Source organism: Bombina bombina, chromosome 1 (genome assembly GCF_027579735.1).
Source record: "Bombina bombina isolate aBomBom1 chromosome 1, aBomBom1.pri, whole genome shotgun sequence".
In the NCBI taxonomy this organism is placed as follows: Eukaryota; Metazoa; Chordata; class Amphibia; order Anura; family Bombinatoridae; genus Bombina; species Bombina bombina.
The window spans coordinates 56,378,880-56,400,424 of NC_069499.1; the positions used below are offsets into that span (position 1 = coordinate 56,378,880).

Here is a 21,545-nt window from a genome sequence, read left to right on the forward strand (position 1 = left end):
CAAATGAAACAATGAAATTTTTTTCCTCCCCATGTTACGCTATGGAGAGGCACTGTATTTTTGTACTTCTCCGTTGCGTAACATGGGTGCATTTCTACTATCCAGCAGCGGAACATTACAGCTCCACTGACTGGCTGAGCGAAACGCCATTGGGGGACAAATGGTCCAATAAGAAGCATCAATCGTAATGTCTCCTAGTGAGGGAGCCAATCAGAGTCGGCCATGTTCTCCTGGTGATTGACAGCACCAGGAGAACATGACCGGCGTTGATTGGCTCCCAGCGCATGCGCAAGGGAGCAGGATACTGAGCACGGTACTGGCGGCAAAAGTGAAGGAAACTGCTGCCACCAGTGACGGCCATCAACTTGCCTCCGTTTTTTAGACTGCCTGGACTCGGAGTCTACTGTCTACTCTGTCTTTTGCTGCCCAGCCCTAATATACCGGACCTGTAAGGCATTTTGAGAAGTTAGAGACCCCCTGGCCTGGATTAAAGATAGTCTGCCTTTTTAGTTACTGCATTGTAAAGATCAGAAATAAAGTCCATTGCATTATTAATACAATTATGTATAATCCGTTGCATATTTTGGGTAAGATATTTCCACAGTAAGGATCATTCTCATCAAAAAAGATTATTTGTGCCCAGGAAAGAATATCATATTGAAGTGATAATTGTTCCTATACAAAAAAATCAGGAGCCAATGATAATAATCAGGATATAAATAACACTGATATATTTAAAGATGTTTTGCCATTTGTAGTGAAACAAATCTTTCATTTTGTCAGTTAATAGCTGCAACTGATTCGTATCTCAACCTTATTGCGTATAATATAAAACTTTAAACTGCACCTCCTATAATAGATTCCTTTACGACAGTTAGTGTTAGTAGTACATCGCCTATGTATATTACAACTTTATGGGAACCAGGGCATGTGAGGGCTCCTATGTTTCTGGGATTATGATAAAGACGTTTAGCTAACATTTCCATAGTTAAAATGAATAACATACATAAAATACAAGGGAAGCAAAACAACTAAGAAATTATAAAAATAAGGCTATAAAAACAGAATTTTAATGGAATATATATATTTATAAATGTATAGACCTAACTTAGGACTGTACATGGATGTCAGCAGTGTTCTGGAAATGTACATAATGTCAGCAGTATGCTAGGGCTGTACATGGATGTTAGTAAAAATAAATATATATATATATTTTCCATTAAAATTCTGTTTTTATAGCCTTATTTTTATAATTTCTTAGGTGCTTTGCTTCCCTTGTATTTTAACTATTAGATATAGAATTTCATAGTGGGCAGGGGTTTAGTACTTGGGCCACTGAGTTGTACTTGCCCCCTTGTTCCAAAATTGCCAGTCATCCCCTGCATTTTTTATGCATTAGTTGCATTAGGGAGTTTCTGGTTTTAACATGTGGTCAGATTGTTTGGAAGCCTTGTTTGTGTGCTTGCAAGTATTTCATCCTGCCTGGGTCAGAATTCAGTCTACACCAAAATCGCTATTATTAAAAAAACATAATTTATTTAAGAACTTACCTGATAAATTCATTTCTTTCATATTAGCAAGAGTCCATGAGCTAGTGACGTATGGGATATACATTCCTACCAGGAGGGGCAAAGTTTCTCAAACCTTAAAATGCCTATAAATACACCCCTCACCACACCCACAAATCAGTTTAACGAATAGCCAAGAAGTGGGGTGATAAGAAAAAAGTGCGAAAGCATAAAAAATAAGGAATTGGAATAATTGTGCTTTATACAAAAAAAATCATAACCACCACAAAAAAAGGGTGGGCCTCATGGACTCTTGCTAATATGAAAGAAATGAATTTATCAGGTAAGTTCTTACATAAATTATGTTTTCTTTCATGTAATTAGCAAGAGTCCATGAGCTAGTGACGTATGGGATAATGACTACCCAAGATGTGGATCTTTCCACGCAAGAGTCACTAGAGAGGGAGGGATAAAATAAAGACAGCCAATTCCTGCTGAAAATAATCCACACCCAAAATAAAGTTTAATGAAAACATAAGCAGAAGATTCAAACTGAAATCACTGCCTGAAGTACTTTTCTACCAAAAACTGCTTCAGAAGAAGAAAACACATCAAAATGGTAGAATTTAGTAAAAGTATGCAAAGAGGACCAAGTTGCTGCTTTGCAAATCTGATCAACCGAAGCTTCATTCCTAAACGCCCAGGAAGTAGAAACTGACCTAGTAGAATGAGCTGTAATCCTTCGAGGCGGAGTTTTACCCGACTCGACATAGGCATGATGAAATAAAGATTTCAACCAAGATGCCAAAGAAATGGCAGAAGCTTTCTGGCCTTTTCTAGAACCGGAAAAGATGACAAATAGACTAGAAGTCTTTCGGAAAGACTTAGTAGCTTCAACATAATAATACAAAGCTCTAACAGCATCCAAAGAATGCAATGATTTCTCCTTAGAATTCATAGGATTAGGACATAATGAAGGAACCACAATTTCTCTACTAATGTTGTTAGAATTCACAACCTTAGGTAAAAAATTCAAAAGAAGTTTGCAGCACCGCCTTATCCTGATGAAAAATCAGAAAAGGAGACTCACAAGAAAGAGCAGATAATTCAGAGACTCTTCAGGCAGAAGAGATGGCCAAAAGAAACAAAACTTTCCAAGAAAGTAATTTAATGACCAAAGAATACATGGGTTCAAAAGGAGGAGCTTGAAGAGCCCCCAGAACCAAATTCAAACTCCAAGGAGGAGAAATTGACTTAATGACAGGTTTTATACGAACCAAAGCTTGTACAAAACAATGAATATCAGGAAGATTAGCAATCTTTCTGTGAAAAAGAACAGAAAAAGCAGAGATTTGTCCATTCAAGGAACTTGCGGACAAACCTTTATCTAAACCATCCTGAAGAAACTGTAAAATTCTCGGTATTCAAAAAGAATGCCAAGAAAAATGATGAGAAAGACACTAAGAAATATAAGTCTTCCAGACTCTATAATATATCTCTCTAGATACAGAATTACGAGCCTGTCACATAGTATTAATCACAGAGTCAGAGAAACCTCTTTGACCAAGAATCAAGCGTTCAAACTCCATACCTTAAAATTGAAGGATTTGAGATCCTGATGGAAGAAAGGACCTTGCGACAGAAAGTCTGGTCTTAACGGAAGAGTCCACAGCTGGCAAGAGGCCATCCGGACAAGATCCGCATACCAAAACCTGTGAGGCCATGCTGGAGCTACCAGCAGGACAAACAAGCATTCCTTTAGAATCTTGGAGAATACTCTTGGAAGAAGAACTAGAGGCGGAAAGATATAGGCAGGATGATACTTCCAAGGAAGTGATAATGCATCCACTGCCTCCGCCCGAGGATCCCGGGATCTGGACAGATACCAGGGAAGTTTCTTGTTTAGATGAGAAGCCATCAGATCTATTTCTGGGAGTTCCCACATTTGAACAATCTGAAGAAATACCTCTGGGTGAGGAGACCATTCGCCCGGATGCAACGTTTGGCGACTGAGATAATCCGCTTCCCAATTGTCTATACCTGGGATATGAACCGCAGAGATTAAACAGGAGCTGGATTCCGCCCAAACCAAAATTCGAGATACTTCTTTCATAGCCAGAGGACTGTGAGTCCCTCCTTGATGATTGATGTATGCCACAGTTGTGACATTGTCTATCTGAAAACAAATGAACAACTCTCTCTTCAGAAGAGGCCAAGACTGAAGAGCTCTGAAAATTGCACGGAGTTCCAAAATATTGATCAGTAATCTCACCTCCTGAGATTCCCAAACCCCTTGTGCCGTCAGAGACCCCCACACAGCTCCCCAACCTGTAAGACTTGCATCTGTTGAGATTATAGTCCAGGTCGGAAGAACAAAGAAGCCCCCTGAACTAAACGATGGTGATCTGTCCACCACGTCAGAGAGTGTCGTATAATCGGTTTAAAGATATTAATTGAGATATCTTTGTGTAATCCCTGCACCATTGGTTCAGCATACAGAGCTGAAGAGGTCGCATGTGAAAACGAGCAAAGGAGATCGCATCCGATGCGGCAGTCCTAAGACCTAAAATTTCCATGCATAAGGCTACCAAAGGGAATGATTGTGACTGAAGGTTTTGACAAGCTGATATCAATGTTAAACTTCTCTTGTCTGACAATGACAGAGTCATAGACACTGAATCTATCTGGAAACCTAAAAAGGTTACCCTTGTCTGAGGAATCAATGAACTTTTTGGTAAATTGATCCTCCAACCATGATCTTGAAGAAACAACACAAGTCGATTCGTATGAGATTCTGCGAAAATGTGAAGACTGAGCAAGTACCAAGATATCGTCCAAATTAAGGAAATACCAAAACCCTGTTCTCTGATTACAGACAGAAGGGCACCGAGAACCTTTGAAAAAATTCTTGGAGCTGATGCTAGGCCAAACGGTAGAGCCACAAAACTGGTAATGCTTGTCTAAAAAGAGAATCTCAGAAACTAAAAGTGATCTGGATGAATCGGAATATGCAGATATGCATCCTGTAAATCTATTGTAGACATATAATGCCCTTGCTAAACAAAAGGCAGGATAGTCCTACAGTTACCATCTCGAATGTTGGTATCCTTACATAACGATTCAATATTGATAGATCCGGAACTGGTCTGAAGGAATTGACCTTCTTTGGTACAATGAAGAGATAGAATAAAACCCCAGCCCCTGTTCCAGAACTGGAACTGGCATAATTACTCCAGCCAACTCTAGATCTGAAACACATTTCAGAAATGCTGAGCCGTTGCTGGGTTTACTGGGACACGGGAAAGAAAAAAATCTCTTTGCAGGAGGCCTTAACTTGAAGCCAATTCTGTACCTTTCTGAAACAATGTTCTGAAACCAGAGATTGTGAACGGAATTGATCCAAATTTCTTTGAAGAAAACGTAATCTGCCCCATACCAGCTGACCTGGAATGAGGGCCGCACCTTCATGGGTACTTAGGAGCTGGCTTTGGGTTTCTATAAGGCTTGGATATATTCCAAACTGGAAATGGTTTCCAAACTGATACCGCTCCTGAGGATGAAGGATCAGGCTTTTGTTCCTTGTTGTGAGGAAAGGAACGAAAACGATTATTAGACCTAAATTTACCTTAGATTTTTTATCCTTTGGTAAAAAAGTTCCCTTCCCTCCAGTAACAGTTGAGATAATAGAATCCAACTGAGAACCGAATAATTTATTACCCTGGAAAGAAAGGGATAGCAAAGTAGACTTAGAAGACATATCAGCATTCCAAGTTTAAGCCATAAAGCTCTTCTAGCTAAAATAGCTAGAGACATATACCTAACATCAACTCTAATGATATCAAAAGATGGTATCACAAATAAAATTATTAGCATGTTATAGAATAATAATAATGCTATAAAATTATGATCTGTTACTTGTTGCGCTAAAGCTTCTAACCAAAAAGTTGAAGCTGCAGCAACATCCGCTAAAAAATATAGCAGGAGTAGAGACAGCCCCATTAACCTTAGGGATTTTGTCCCAAAAACTCTAATCTGTCAGATGGCACAGGATATAATTGCTTAAAACGTTTTAGAAGGAGAAAATGAATTACCCAAATTATTCCATTCCCTGGAAATTACTTCAGAAATAGCATCAGGGAGAGAAAACACTTCTGGAATAACTACAGGAGATTTAAAAACCTTATTTAAACATTTAGATTTAGTATCAAGAGGACCAAAATCCTCTATTTCTAATGCAATTAATACTTCTTTAAGTAAAGAACGAATAAATTCCATCTTGAACAAATACGAAGATTTATCAGCATCAACCTCTGAGACAGAAACCTCTGAACCAGAAGAACCATTATCAGTATCAGAATGATGATGTTCATTTAAAAATTCATCTGAAAAAAGAGAAGTTTTAAAAGACTTTCATGTATACTAGAAGGAGAAATAACAGACATAGCCTTCTTAATGGATTTAAAAATAAAATCTCTTATGTTATCAGGAACACTCTGAAAATTAGATGTTGACAGAACAGCAACAGGTAATGTAACAGTACTAAAAGAAATTTTATCTGCATTAATAAGTTTGTCATGACATGCAATACAAACAACAGCTGGAGAAACAGATACCAAAAGTTTATAGCAGATACACTTAGCTTGGTAGCTCCAGCACCGGGCAGCGATTTTCCTGAAGTATCTTCTGACTCAGTTGCAACGTGGAACATCTTGCAATATGTAATAGAAAAAAACAACATATAAAGCAAAATTGATCAAATTCCTTAAATGACAGTTTCAGGAATGGGAAAAAAATGCCAGTGAACAAGCTTCTAGCAACCAGAAGCAATAAATAATGAGACTTAAATAATGTGGAGACAAAAAATGACGCCCATATTTTTTGGCGCCAAATAAGACGCCCACATTATTTGGCGCCTAAATGCTTTTGGCGCCAAAAATGATGCCACATCCGGAACGCCGACACTTTTGACGCAAAAAAACGTCAAAAAATGACGCAACTTCCGGCGACACGTATGACGCCGGAAACAGAAAAAAAATTTTGCGCCAAAAAAGTCTGCGCCAAGAATGACGCAATAAAATGAAGCATTTTCAGCCCCCGCGAGCCTAACAGCCCACAGGGAAAAAGTCAAATTTTTTAAGGTAAGAAAAAATGATTGATTCCAATGCATTATCCCAAATATGAAACTGACTGTCTGAAAATAAGGAATGTTGAACATCCTGAGTCAAGGCAAATAAATGTTTGAATACATATATTTAGAACTTTATAAAAAAGTGCCTAACCATAGCTTAGAGTGTCACAGAAAATAAGCTTACTTACTTACCCCAGGACACTCATCTACATGTTGTAGAAAGCCAAACCAGTACTGAAACGAAAATCAGCAGAGGTAATGGTATATATATAAGAGTATATCATCGATCTGAAAAGGGAGGTAAGAGATGAATCTCTACGACCGATAACAGAGAACCTATGAAATAGACCCCGTAGAAGGAGATCATTGCATTCAAATAGGCAATACTCTCCTCACATCCCTCTGACATTCACTGCACGCTGAGAGGAAAACCGGGCTCCAACCTGCTGCGGAGCGCATATCAACGTAGAATCTAGCACAAACTTACTTCTCCACCTCCATAGGAGGCAAAGTTTGTAAAAACTGATTTGTGGGTGTGGTGAGGGGTGTATTTATAGGCATTTTAAGGTTTGGGAAACTTTGCCCTTCCTGGTAGGAATGTATATCCCATACGTCACTAGCTCATGGACTCTTGCTAATTACATGAAAGAGAGATAGGTAACGCCTTTATTACCCATTCCCCAGCTTTGCACAATTAACATTGTTATTTTAATATACTTTATAACCGTTTAATCTCTAAATTTCTGACTGTTTAAGCCACTACAGACAGCCTCTTATCACATGCTTTTTTATTAGCTTTTTTACAACAAGAGACTGCTAATTTATGTGTGTCATATAGATAACATTGTGCTCTCTCCCGTGGAGTTGTGCAGGACACAGCACTAACTGGCTAAAATGCAAGTCAATAGATAATAAATAAATAGCCATGAGATAAGGGGTCTGTCTGCAGAGGCTTAAATACAAGATATTAGATACAATTCTAATAGTCTATGTGTAACCTGCTAATTTAATCGTAAAGTTAAGTTACCTCTATTAGGTTCATAAATGTGCTTCTCAGGCGTATCATAGCTAATGCCTCACTAGCCTCTGAGCTCACCGCACGTCACTGGAGAGGGAGGGCTCAGTTTTGACAGTAATTTTTTTTTTTTTTTTTTAACTTTAGAAGTTTTTGTTTAGCGGTTACAGGTCAGAGAAGTGCCTTTAGGTTTATGATGGTACTGAAGTGGGACATTTTGAGCTATATGTAAGACACTTGCTTGGGTGTGGGAGGTATATACCATCAAGTAGTGATACAAAGCAGAATAGTGTGCCAGGTGACAGGCTTTAGTGTGGTGAGGCTGGGTCATGGTAACGTATATATGTAGTGGGGCCAGGTTGGGATATGAAAAATGTAGCAGTGTTTTAGTGGTTAAGACTCAAAAACTCTTTAGTAGTTGGTTAGAACACCACCCACAGGGAGTCTCTTAAACTGAGACAATGCCTTGCAGTCAGCTTTGGCAGCCAAGGAGATAAGTGATACAAGATGTCTATTAATAATGTTAGGGTACAGGTGCGGTTTTGTGTTTTCCATTGATAATCCAATGTGTACACGTGATGTCACCCAGATAACGTTTAAAAAAAGTGGTGACAAGGTGCCAGATAGGTCAAATAAGCAAATCTAGAGATGTTTCACTTTATCAGGTAGAAGTTGCATCCCTGGGTCAAAATCTCCTGATAGGGGCTAAGGAGAACACAGGTCAGCCCATACAAAGAAACATTATTTACAGTGTTTTTCTGAACTTCCTGCCTTAAAAACATCAACTGCTTTTAATCTAAAGTAAATAACGATTAACAGCCTTTAGTGTCAAAATTATTTGAGAAAGTCGTCACAGCCAGTGAGATAAGACACTAAGAAAATGACTTCTGGTTATGGATACCAAAGCAAAGGCATCAATGTATCCATAGTAAATATCTGAGTTATATTGAGCAGTGCTCATCTGTCAACATATGTTCTACTTACTTGTATGTTTATTACAATATTATTATATCCCATAGTAACCTATGGTTTGGTGGTAACTCTAGAGAAAGACATTTATTTACTAGGGCTTCAGTTGAGAACTGGGTTATCTCAGCTGTATGAAGTAGCTCTCACCTGGTAACTGGAAGGTTTCTTAGGCTGCAACTTCCGAAGACACAAACCAAACACGGAGAACAACATGCAGGCGAGAAGTGCAGCAAAGGTAAAGAGAGTTATTGGATGTGTGGAACCTGAGGAGGAAAAAAAGGTACAAAGGATCAGAAATTGAACTTAAAGAGATTAATTAAAGAGAAAAACAGACAGAAGGTGAAAAGAGAGAAAGTAAGAAAGAGAGAGAGAGAAAGAAAGAAAGAGAGAGAGAGAAAGAAAGAAAGAGAAAGCAAGAGAGAGAGATCAAGAGAAAGAAAGAGAGATAGAGAGAAAGAGTGAAAAAGAGAAAGAGAGGACAGAATTTATACTTCTTTTGTAAGATGAGGAGAGTCCATAGGTGTCTATAACACCTTGGATATATTTCCTGCCACAAGGAGGAGGTCAAGAACCCTCACAAGAGCTTTAATCCCTCCCACCTCTTCTCCCCACTCAGTTTGTTCTTGGCCTCTCAGGACCACTTAGTTTATGTATAGCTGAGCAGAGAGCTAGAAAAGGTAGGAAAGACAGAAAGCAGGGTTAAGAGGTGTAAATAAGAACTATCGCCCATCTAGAACAAAATGATTGCAGTTACTATTTGCCAAACATTGCGGCCTGAAGGACTTTCCTGCCAAAAGCAACTTCAGAAGAAGCATAAATATCAAAAAGAAGAAATTTAGAAAAGGTATGAATAGAAGACCAGATTGCCGTCCTGCAAATCTGTTCCAAGGAGGCAACATTTTTGAAGACACAAAAGTAGTAGATACAGATCTAGTAGAATGAGCAGTTACTCATTTTTAAAGCGGTTTTCCCGCAACCAAGTAAGCCTTATGAATAATCTGTTGTTGGTTTTTTTTTCTTGTATTTTTTTTAAAGTTTTTATTTGACGTGCAAAACATTACAAATGTATAGAAAAAGAAAAGACAGTGTACACTCAATATCTCACAATCATGGGCAGGATTCGACAATATATTATAGAGGTTTGTGTAATTGTCACGCTCTTTCAGACACAACGAATAATCTGTTTTAACCATTATTCCAAGGCCACCGCTGTATTCTCTTGACCCTTTCTGAGACCAAAAAAAAAAAAGGACAAACAAGCTGGAAGATTGATCAAAGTCTTTAGTAGCCTGAAGATAGAATTGTAAGGCTCTGACTACATCCAAATTGTGAAGTAGGCGTTCCTTATGGTTAGAAGGATTTGGTCACAGAGAAGGAATAACAATTTCCTGATTAATATTTTCTGAAGACACTAAAATTATATTTAGTCTGGAGGTCATCTTGATGAAAAATCAAGGAGTGATCAGAAGACAGGGCAGATAATTCAAGAACTCTTCTAGCAAAAGAAATGGCTAGAAGAAAGAGAACCTTCCATGACAATAACTTTAGGTCCAAGGAGTGCATAGGTTCAAAGGGGGAACCTTGAAGAACAGAAAGAACCAGCTTTAAATTCCAAGGGGGAGAAATTGGTCTAATAACAGGGCAAATTCTTACCAAGGTTTAGACAAAAGTTTGAACATCAAGTAATTTGGTCAGTTTTTTTATATAACAAAACCGATAATGCTGAAATCTGACCCTTTAAAGAACTAGCCGATAATCCCTTATCTAGTCCATCTTGAAGGAATTGAAGAATCCTAGGGATTCTAGAAGATTTCCTAGAGAAACCTCTAGATAAGAAGAACACCAAAGTAAGTAAGCTTTCCAAATTTGATACATTTCCTGCATAACAGGCTTTCTGGCTTGCAGTAGAGATAACAGAATCTTAAAACCTCTGTTTTTGAGAACTAGTTGTTCAACCTCCACGCCATCAAATTCAGAGATTTGAGATCCTAATTATACAATGGGTTCTGGAGACAGCAGATCTTTCTTTAGGGTAGAGGCCATGGAGGAAGAGATGACATTTGTATTAGGTCTGCATACCACGTTCTGCGGGGCTTTACCGGAGCTATGAGTCAATTCCTGTTTGATTCTTGCAATGACTCTTGGAAGAAGAACCGAGGAAATAGATAGGCCAGATCTCTTGACCTGGTGAAATAAACCGGAACTTTGCGGTTCAATCTAGATGCCATGAGATCTATTTCTGGAAGATCCCACCTCAGGACTAATTGATCGAACATGTCCTAAAGAAGAGACAATTCCCCTGGATGGATGGACTGATGACTTAGGTATTCTGCTTCTCAATTGTGCACTTCCAGAATGTGAATGGCCAATAGGGTGCAGTAGTTTTCCTCTGCGCCCAAGACAGAATGTGAGAAACCTCTTGCAAAGTTAAGGTACTTAGAGTCCCTCCCTGATGATTGATGTATGCCACAGCAGTGACATTGTCTGACTAGAATTTAATTCATTGTTTCCCATTAGACAAGGGGCCAAGATGGAAGGGCCCAAAGAATCACACAAAGTTCTAGGACATTGATAGGTATGACCCACTACTTCCATACAGAAGTAGCCAGAGAAAGTGATGGAACTTGGGTCAAGATATCGTCCAATTAAGGAGCAATAGAGATTCCCTGAGCTCTGATCACTGCTAAGAGAGACCCTAAATTTACAAATTGGTAATGCTTGTTGAGAACAGCAAACCTTAGAAACTACAAATGATCCTTGTGAATTTGAATATGCAGATACTTTAAATCTATAGTTGTAATAAACTGACCCTCTTGAATTGGAGGCAAGATGGTACAGATTGTTTTCATTTTGAAACAGAGTACCCGAACCAGTTTGTTCAGAGTTTTTAAGTCCAAAATAGGACGATAAGTGCCTTCCTTCTGTGGGACAATGAAGAGGTTGGAGTAGAAACCCTGACCCTGTTGAGATATTGGAACAGGTTGGATCACTCCCATATACTCTAAGTCATGAACACATTGAACAAAGATCTTTACAGGATCCTATGGAACGTGAGTCAGATGGCACTGTTCCCATGGAGGTCTGATATTATTGCAGATTTCTGATTTGAGTTGGGCTTTTTGGTCTGTTTGTTTTCAGACCAATAAGATCCTGGTTTCCAGGAAGGTTTGGAGGATTCAGACTTCTGGTTGGAGGGGACTTTTGATCTCTAGGGGAAAGGAACAAAAACTATTTTGTTTGTTTGCTTGTACTTCCCCATAGATTTCTTGTCCTGAGGAAGAAAAGCCTCCTTCCCCCCAAGACAGTTTTGATAATAGAATCCAATTCTGTTCCAAAAAGCATCTACCCTTCAAAAGGGACTTATAATAGCATATTCTTAGAAACCATGTAAGCTGACCAAGCAATGGAGATATTTTTACATCAATTTTGATGATATCAAAGACTGTAATACAAATTAAATCATTAGCCATTTTTAGGACGTTAATGCAGTTGCTAAGATCCTCAGAAGATTGATCAGAAATCATCTGAGAAAGAGAATCACACCAGAAGAATGTCGCAGCAGCCACACAGGTGATTGCAACTGCAGGTCTAAGGTGAAAATGATTGGGAATATAATTTCCTAAGAAAGGACTCAGATTTGCGATCCATTTAGAGCTGCAACAACAAATAATCGCTTATGAAAATAGTTGTCAACGAATCTAATAATCGATTAGTTGGTCTGTACACAGCACCAGCTGCTTCACTCTGAGCTCTTGCACATGGTATTGTGTTTTATGGTTATGCCCTTAGCCTAAAGGATGTATACAGATGTTTACTTTTTTCACTTTTTCAGAACAGTATAAGTTTCTTTTCAAGTTTACATCTACTCCTGTATTATGTGCAACCCAGAAATAAAATAGGAGTCATCATTTGGATAGTTTAGATTAAATCAGGTGATTTGGGACTATGCTTTGCATGATATAGTGCACAGCTTGTTATTTACACCTAGCCCTAGATTGATGGGAGTTGTTAATTGAATTGAGGTGCACTTTTATCTGTTTGCACACTTATTAGCTGATCATTTGCTATTGCTGATTATATGTACTGTATAGATAAATGTGTAAGGCTTTGTCCTGTTATTGATATTTAGTCCTTAGCGCTTTTGACTTTTTTAATTGTATTTTTTTTAATTAATTGTAATATGTACCAGAATCAACCTCTATAAGTATATATGTTATTTTTAGAAGCAGACTAAATATATTTTTTTCCCTAACTTATAGCTGGTTATTTACCATTGCATATAGATATTTAAGATATTTTTATGTTACAATGAAGTCCAGGCTTACTTTGTTGAGAGGTCCCTTGCATTGTGGAGAGCTAACAAAATTAAATATTGCACCTTGGTGAAATTGGCAAAACCCTACTTATGCATCTCAGGCACCTCAAAACCTCTTTAAACACTTTTGTGGTTTTGTTTTTCTTAATTATAAAAATGTTTTCTGCTGCTTAAAAATTGGACAAAGCGTTGTGTTAATGTAAAGTTTTAGTCTGAAGTTTATATTTGTAACACAGCATGTGAATTTTATTTTAAATATAGGAAAAATGTATTGATTTTTTTTTCCAATTAGTTGATTAATAAAAAAAAATAATTGGGAGGGAAGACGTGGAGTAAGAGAGCTCCTGAACAAAATCGCATTTATATAAACAATTTAGCTGATTAAATCCTATCTGACAGCAGAAAAAAGGCTCCTATCAGAACATATTATGCGCTTTTCGCATAGTGGCTAAAAACTGCAGCCTTTATAGCACTGGTGCAACTAGCGGATGATAATGCATGGATGAAAAGAACTGCCTGAATTGCTCGACACTGGTATGACAGACTACTAGAGACAGTGCTACAACGGGTACCGGACTTCTCCAGGCAGCTAATAGAACTTTAGAAATTTAGTCATATGAGGCCGGTATAGGCTTACAAGGTGGTCGGATGTGCTATGTATTGAAGTTTCGTCGCGAACGGCCGCCATATTAGCCTGGTCTGACTGCAAGACGAACTCTAGAGAATCCATTTCCTTAGCGCAGTCACACTACAGAGATGAGAGCTGTAACTCTACTGTTCATAGAACAAAAGTAAGCCGTAATAAAACAAACCCCATCAGAGATCTGAAAAACTACCGTTATAACCGGAGCTGATTACTTTCAAAAGCAGGCTGCCCACTATAATATGACCCTGCCTTCACTCTCCCCATTAATATCACACGGAGCAATGGTATATTCGTGTCACTCATGCTTTCGAGCTGTGGAGAGCCTTATGGACAGTTACATCTGAGGAACAGCAGTTTCTCACACTTGTATCTCAAAATTTGCTGTTTATAATTAGCTTCGTTGTTACTTTACCATGGAGTCAGAGCTAATTTCTATGCTGCAGAAACTAATCTCCTCACTGGACTGCCACACCTATTCCCTTAAACAGGAGATAAAAGACGCCTTTAATATCTCTACGAGTAAAGTGGAGAGACAAGAGATGAGAGCTGAGAATAGTGATCCGATCATCACAAAAACACCTAACTCATCTAGTGATATTAATAAGTTGGGGGATAGAGATACTCTCGATGACCATGCTGAGGAAATAGTGCTTGTTAGTGGGACTTTCGTTAGGAGGTCCTTACTAAAGGTTGAGATCCCATGTTTCTACCCATCTCATCCCACCCCGGTCTCTAATGTTGGTCCTGTCGTCCCACATTTACTCAAGACAGTTCAGGAGGACTTTGGAGTTGCCACCAGATGGTGGGAGAAAAATATGTTACAGTTTTGTGGTAAGTCTCTCTCAGAGGAATGCGGCAGCCCCACAATCATCCCACAGGTGCTGCTTAGTCCTGACTTATGTACCACCACTATGCTATTACAGCGGAAGCCTGGACACTCAAGGTCTGGAATAGGCTGAGTAGCATTCATCCAGTGTGTCACCGTGTAGACAAGGACGTGCTGGTCTGAAGGCAAGCTTGTGGGGACTTTCTTCTTTAACAAGAACTTTATGGAGTTGTTTAAGCTTATTCAAGGGCACAGTCACTGGTTCTATGTTTTATACCCACGTAGTACACTGTTCCCATAGTGAATCTTTTGTAATGTTATGTAAGCGAAAATGTGTTTATCTGTGTTTAACTCAGTTAGCATTTATATTTAAATTGCATATATTACCCACTTAATCCTAATTTGGCTTTAAGCTGTGCAAAGCTGTTACTTAGGGTGATGTGATGTGATCTCTATATACCAGGTGTCGTTCTACACTGTTTATACCATATTATCATATTAAGCCATCACTCTAATTCTTTATGAACCCTGTCTACTTTGTTTGTATCTCCAAGATTTGCATTTTCTTATGTTCATACGAGTCCCTCGTTATTTATGTGGGATGAATACAGAATCTTTGAATTACACTGTACTGTTCACAGCCTGAGATTTTACACTCGCCATAAAAGTGGTTATTGGAGAAAGTGTGTCATTGGATAGGGGTGCTTAGGCTATTACTTCTTACTAAGTAATTCAGTTTATAGCTCACTGTGTGTTAGAAGTCTCTTGAGTTTGATGCTAATTTCATGTAAAAGCTCATACAAATAGGCTGAAACTGTATAACTTTAATATATTTGTGGATTAGCTGCCTGGTTAAGTTTATTACTTCTGTACCTATATTACCTAATGCCTTGCAATGAAAATGCTAGATTCTAATTTATACCAAATTTCTTTAAGTTAAATGTTAGTTTTACATAGAGTTTTTTACAAATAGGTTGAAATCACATGACATAGATGTATCTACAGACAAGCTGTCCTCTTAAGGTTGTGTTTGCTGGCCCTATAGTGTTTGATGCCTTGTTAATAGTACCTTAATTTTACTGATTTTGGGCGATAATGTATAAATTACTCATAGGGTCCGCTACAGTTTCCCTTATCTGACAAAAGTAGATATCTCAACCAGATTTGTCTCTTCTATATGCAACTGCTAAATGTGTGTGTGTAAATCTCATGCTAATCCATTATACTCTCTGTCTCCCTCAGCCGGCGAGGGAGATGGGGGATTGATTGAGATAATTTGCAGATTGCCCAGACATTCGTTGTTATACATTATGCAGCCACTATATATTAATTATGATACCTATCTCATTTAAGTTTCAGTTATTGTAAGTAGAACTTCTGTTATTGTAGATTAGATGTCCGGATTAATTATTTACCACTTCAGAGCAGCAAACCTAGTAAGTAGGTACAGCCTATGTAAAACAATAAGTTTGATATGGTTCAGCTAGTGTACAGGTATGATGTATTTGGGGTAACAGATTGTTTACTGTTATACCTAATATCTCTTTAGAGAAACGTTGGTCATTGCTCTGCACCGTCTACATTTATATTTGCAATACCTCCCCCCCCCCCCCCAGGTTGATGTAAATTTTTGGGGGGGTATTACATATTAGACATTCACCCAACCAGGTGAATATTTTTTCGCGGTATTAACCCGCCACTTTCCACCTATCTAGGCTTATAAATCATGTCTACAAGGGGCTATATATCATTATCCTCTCACCTATATAGGTTTATAATACATGCTCATGAGGGGCTATATATCACTAGTACCATTTTGTTAAAAATACAACCAGTATTAATCACCGCTCTTTATATTATATATCTACCCCATGTTTACTTTATCTAAAGCAGCACTACGCATCTTAGGGGGAAAAATGTATCTCTCATCAGTGTTAATGATTCTATATATGTCTGTTCATAATATCATACTAATAGATAGAATGTCATAATAAAGAGGTACTATAGTATTATTCTACAAAAGAAAAAACCGATAGGGTATCAATGTGAATCCTGTAATATCTTTTCCCGAGGTATGGTAACCATACGGTAGGATGTTCATGTTTTGTAAAATGTCTATCATGATTTACTACTGTTTTTAGATATGTTCAGTTTGAAATAACTTGTTTCTTTGTTTCTGTATGAACAAGATTTTGCTATTTACCCTAATAAAAATCTTTGATTTAAAAAAAAAAAAAAAAAAAAAAATTGGACAATTAATCAATTATGAAAATAATCGTTAGTTGCAGCCCTATATCCAACTATAGTCCATAGGAATAGTAGTGTGTCTAGCTAAGGTGGAAATAGTTCCATCAACCTTAGAAACTACTTCCCAGGCTGTTAAATTCTTCTCTGAAAGTGGATACAATTATTATTATTTTTAACCTGTTTCAAGGTGCAAAAGGAATGCTTGGTTTCTTCCATTATTTGGCTATATAGGGCCAGATATTTGCGCTTTACTTTGTAATACCAGAGCGCGCAAATGTGCGCTGGTATTACAAGTGATGTGCAATGCGAATGTACATTGCACAGAAGCATTGCGCTCATGAGAGCTCGGTTCCATAGGCTCCAATGGCAGTCACGTTCTCATGCCAACTTGCGCAGTGAAGGGGATAATTCGCACAGCAAATTGTAAATATATATATATATTTATGTGTTAATATGTGTATACACACCTAAATATATATGTATATAAACATATACATATATATTTACAGGGAACACACAGTTCCCACAGACCACAATGTAAAGGCACGTTTCAGTGCCGTTTTTTTCTAACACCCCACACCCGCCAACTTTAAACCCTCATAACTGTTTTTTTGCGGTTATTTTATTAAAAAAATAAAAATGCTATTATCTATTTTTTAATAAAGTATATTACACTTGATTTTGGGGACATTTGGTCGACATTTATAAAATTAACCAGAGATCTGATATCTGGCTAATTTTATAAGCGCTAATTAATACCGCAAGCTTGCATTAGCAATAACCAGCAACTTGTAATAACTGGTTATTTATCGTGGATCTGCAAACGGCAAATTTGCCCGTTTGTGGGTGCACGATAACTTAGCGCTCCACTTGTAATCTGGCGCCCATAGTCTGTAACCAAGTCTGTTGCTTCAAAAGCCTTAGGTACTTTAGGGGGATCTTTAAAAACTTGATTCACTTTACAGTTTTGGAATCCCCTGGATTCGGTTCTGAAAGTTGCAAGGTATTCAAAACTTCCTGAAGTAGGAAGCGGATATGGTTCAATTTAAATGTAAAGTGGAATCCGCCACTGCATAGGATCAAGGTCTTCAGAGGAGACTTCTTCCTTAGACAGAGTTTTGTAAGGTTGGTGGTAACTGATCCTAGGGGATAGGACAGGTAGTGTGTGAAAAATCACCTGATTTTCGCTTACAGTTACTTGGTTTGGGGATAGCCACTAAAATCTCAGTCATAGGCCTCTAGTTATCAACGTGTCTACTTACCTGCCATCGCCGGCCCCAATACGCCCGCCTAAGCTCGCCTACCATCGCCGCCGCGGACCTGAATACGCTCGCCAAAGTTATCAATAAAGCTGTCAGAAAGCCGCGCACCAAGTACGGGGCGATGAGCAGCGGACTGTGATAGTTATCACTCATCCGATCTCGCTGCTCTTCGGCTTTTTCCCCAGCTTTATTGCTAGCCTGTCACTAAGCACCCACACTAAACTACACTGTTCTACCCCCTATACCGGCGCCCCCCGCAACTAAATAAAGTTATTAACCCCTAAACCGCCGCTCCTAGACCCCGTCGCAACTATAATAAATGTATTAACCCCTAAACCGCCGCTCCCGGACCCCGCCGCCACCTATATTAAACGTATTAACCCCTAATCTGCCCCCCCTACACCGTCGCCATCTATAATAAATTTATTAACCCCTATCCTGCCCCCCCTACACCGTCGCCACCTATAATACATTTATTAACCCCTATCCCCCCCCTACACTGCCGCCACTATAATAAAATTATTAACCCCTAAACCTAAGTCTAACCCTAACACCCCCCTAACTTAAATATTAATTAAATACATCTAAATATTATAACTCTTATTAACTAAATTAATCCTATTTAAAACTAAATACTTACCTTTTAAATAAACCCTAATATAGCTACAATATAAATAATAATTATATTGTAGCTATCTTAGGATTTATTTTTATTTTATATTATTATTTTACAATTTATTTTAACTAGGTACAATAGCTTTTAAATAGTTATTAACTATTTAATAGCTACCTAGTTAAAATAAAGACAAATTTACCTGTAAAATAAATCCTAACCTAAGTTACAATTACACCTAACACTACACTATCATTAACTAAATTATTCCTATTTAAAACTAAATACTTACCTGTAAAATAAACCCTAAGATAGCTACAATGTAATTAATAATTACATTGTAGCTATTTTAGGATTTATATTTATTTTACAGGTAACTCCGGATGGATGAAGATTGAAGACGCCGCCTGGATGAAGACTTCAATCGGATGGAAGACTTCTTCAGCGCCCCTTGGATGATGACTTCAATCGGATGGAAGACTTCTTCAGCGCCCCTTGGATGATGACTTCGGCCGCTGCGGATGTCCTCTTCTGTTCCATTGGTGGTCGGCTGGCTGAAGGCGGCTACAGGTAGGATGATCTTCAGGGGGTTAGTGTTAGGTTTATTTAAGGGTGTTTGGGTTAGAGTAGGGGAATGTGGGTGGTGGGTTTTAATGTTGGGGGGGTTGTATTTTTTTTACAGGCAAAAGAGCTGAATACTTTGGGGCATGCCCCTCAAAAGGCCCTTTTAAGGGCTGGTAAGGTAATAGAGCTGTTAAGTTTCGTAATTTAGAATAGGGTAGGGCATTTTTTTATTTTGGGGGCTTTGTTATTTTATTAGGGGGCTTAGATTAGGTGTAAGTAGCTTAAAATTGTTGTAATATTTTTTAAATGTTTGTAACTTTTTTTTTTGTAACTTAGTTTTTTTTATTTTTTGTACTTTAGTTAGTTTATTTAATTGTATTTAATTGTAGTTATTTGTAGCTAATTTATTTAATTAATTTAATGATAGTGTAGTGTTAGGTTTAATTGTAATTTAGGTTAGGATTTATTTTACCGGTAATTTTGTATTTCTTTTAGCTAGGTAGTTATTAAATAGTTAACTATTCTAACTAGCTAAAATAAATACAAAGTTACCTGTAAAATAAATATAAATCCTAAAATAGCTACAATGTAATTATTAATTACATTGTAGCTATCTTAGGGTTTATTTTACAGGTAAGTATTTCGTTTTAAATAGGAATAATTTACTTAATGATAGTGTAGTGTTAGGTGTAATTGTAACTTAGGTTAGGATTTATTTTACAGGTAAATTTGTCTTCATTTTAACTAGGTAGCTATTAAATAGTTAATAACTATTTAATAGCTATTGTACCTATTTAAAATAAATTGAAATTTGCCTGTAAAATAAAAATAAATCCTAAAATAGCTACAATATAATTATTATTTATATTGTAGCTATATTAGGGTTTATTTAAAAGGTAAGTATTTAGTTTCAAATAGGATTAATTTAGTTAATAAGAGTTATAATATTTAGATGTATTTAATTAATATTTAAGTTAGGGGGGTGTTAGGGTTAGGGTTAGACTTAGGTTTAGGGGTTAATAATTTTATTATAGTTGCGGCGGGGTCCGGGCGCGGCGGTTTAGGGGTTAACATATTTATTATAGTGGCGGCGGGGTCCGGGAGCGGCGGTTTAGGGGTTAACATATTTATTATAGTGGCGGCGGGGTCCAGGAGCGGCGGTTTAGGGGTTAATCAGTTTATTAGAGTGGCGGTGGGCTCTGGGAGCGGCGGTTTAGGGGTTAATCAGTTTATTAGAGTGGCGGTGGGCTCCGGGAGCGGCGGTTTAGGGGGTAATACATTTATTTAGTTGCGGCGGTGTAGGGGGGGACAGATTAGGGGTGTTTAGACTCGGGGTACATGTTAGGGTGTTAGGTGCAGACATCTCCCATAGGAATCAATGGGATGTCGGGCAGCAGCGAACATGAACTTTCGCTATGGTCAGACTCCCATTGATTCCTATGGGATCCGCCGCCTCCAGGGCGGCGGATTGAAAACCAGGTACACTGGGCCGGAAAAGTGCCGAGCGTACCTGCTAGTCATTTGATAACTAGCAAAAGTAGTCAGATTGTGCCGAACTTGCATTCGGAACATCTGGAGTGACGTAAGAATCGATCTGTGTCGGACTGTGTCCGGCGGATCGAAGCTTACGTCACTATATTCTACTTTTGCCTGGCAGCAGGGCTTGATAACTAAGGCGAATCAGCCTCGCCACAAATACGCTGCAGAATTCCAGCGTATTTGAGGTTGACGGTTTGATAACTAGGGGCCATAGTCTTTTGAAGACTGGATTTAAACTCTAGAGAAAAGTCAGTGGAATCCCCCATGGCCACAAAAACATGGGCATTAACTGCCTGCCAGATGTCATAGTGACAGGATTATGGGCTTGCGAATTGGAGTTGTAAGACACAATTAGCACATAACTGGTTAAGTTGGTCCACTGAAACAGTTTTGCATAATTAACAGGAAAAATTAACTACAGAAAGTTTTTGCATTGTAGTATGTTCCCTATGGGTCCTTTCAAATTAAGTGGGGGGTACAGACATGACTGCAAAATAATAAGCAAAACTGCAGGTCATTGGAAATAAAGATATATTCCAAAACTTTATATTATCAGTGTATTTGCACAAAATACAACAAACAGCCTATAAAAAACCCCTACCTCAGAACCCCAGAAGACAGAGAAAAAAGCAAAAGAATTTTCCTCAGAAAAAAACATTATTTTTTTTTCTGGGTAGAGGAAATTCTATTCACGATTCTAAGGCATAATTTGGCTGTTTTTTCACCGGTTGCTCTACCAACGGACATCACACAGTTCTCTCTATGAGAGTTCTTTAGGTGGACGCTTTGGGAGGTACCCCCAATTTGGTTTATTTACGGTTTGGTTAGCTGGCCGGTTACTAGCAGAATTTGTCTGTTTCTGTGTATACATTTACCGTAATATGTTAATTTTACCCTGGGATTATCTTCCTGT

At 38.1% G+C, this 21,545-nt stretch overlaps 1 protein-coding gene across 6 annotated transcripts in view; it reads right to left on the bottom strand.

Annotated features, from left to right (window-relative positions):
• Positions 1 to 21,545, bottom strand: part of TMEM63C (transmembrane protein 63C) — a 115,894-nt gene that overhangs the window by 17,987 nt on the left and 76,362 nt on the right. For all 6 annotated transcript variants that reach the window (XM_053697379.1, XM_053697378.1, XM_053697377.1 and 3 more), the window contains one exon: positions 8,768 to 8,883. In XM_053697379.1, the coding sequence (XP_053553354.1) occupies positions 8,768 to 8,883 (116 nt within the window). The remainder of the gene's footprint in view (positions 1 to 8,767; positions 8,884 to 21,545) is intronic.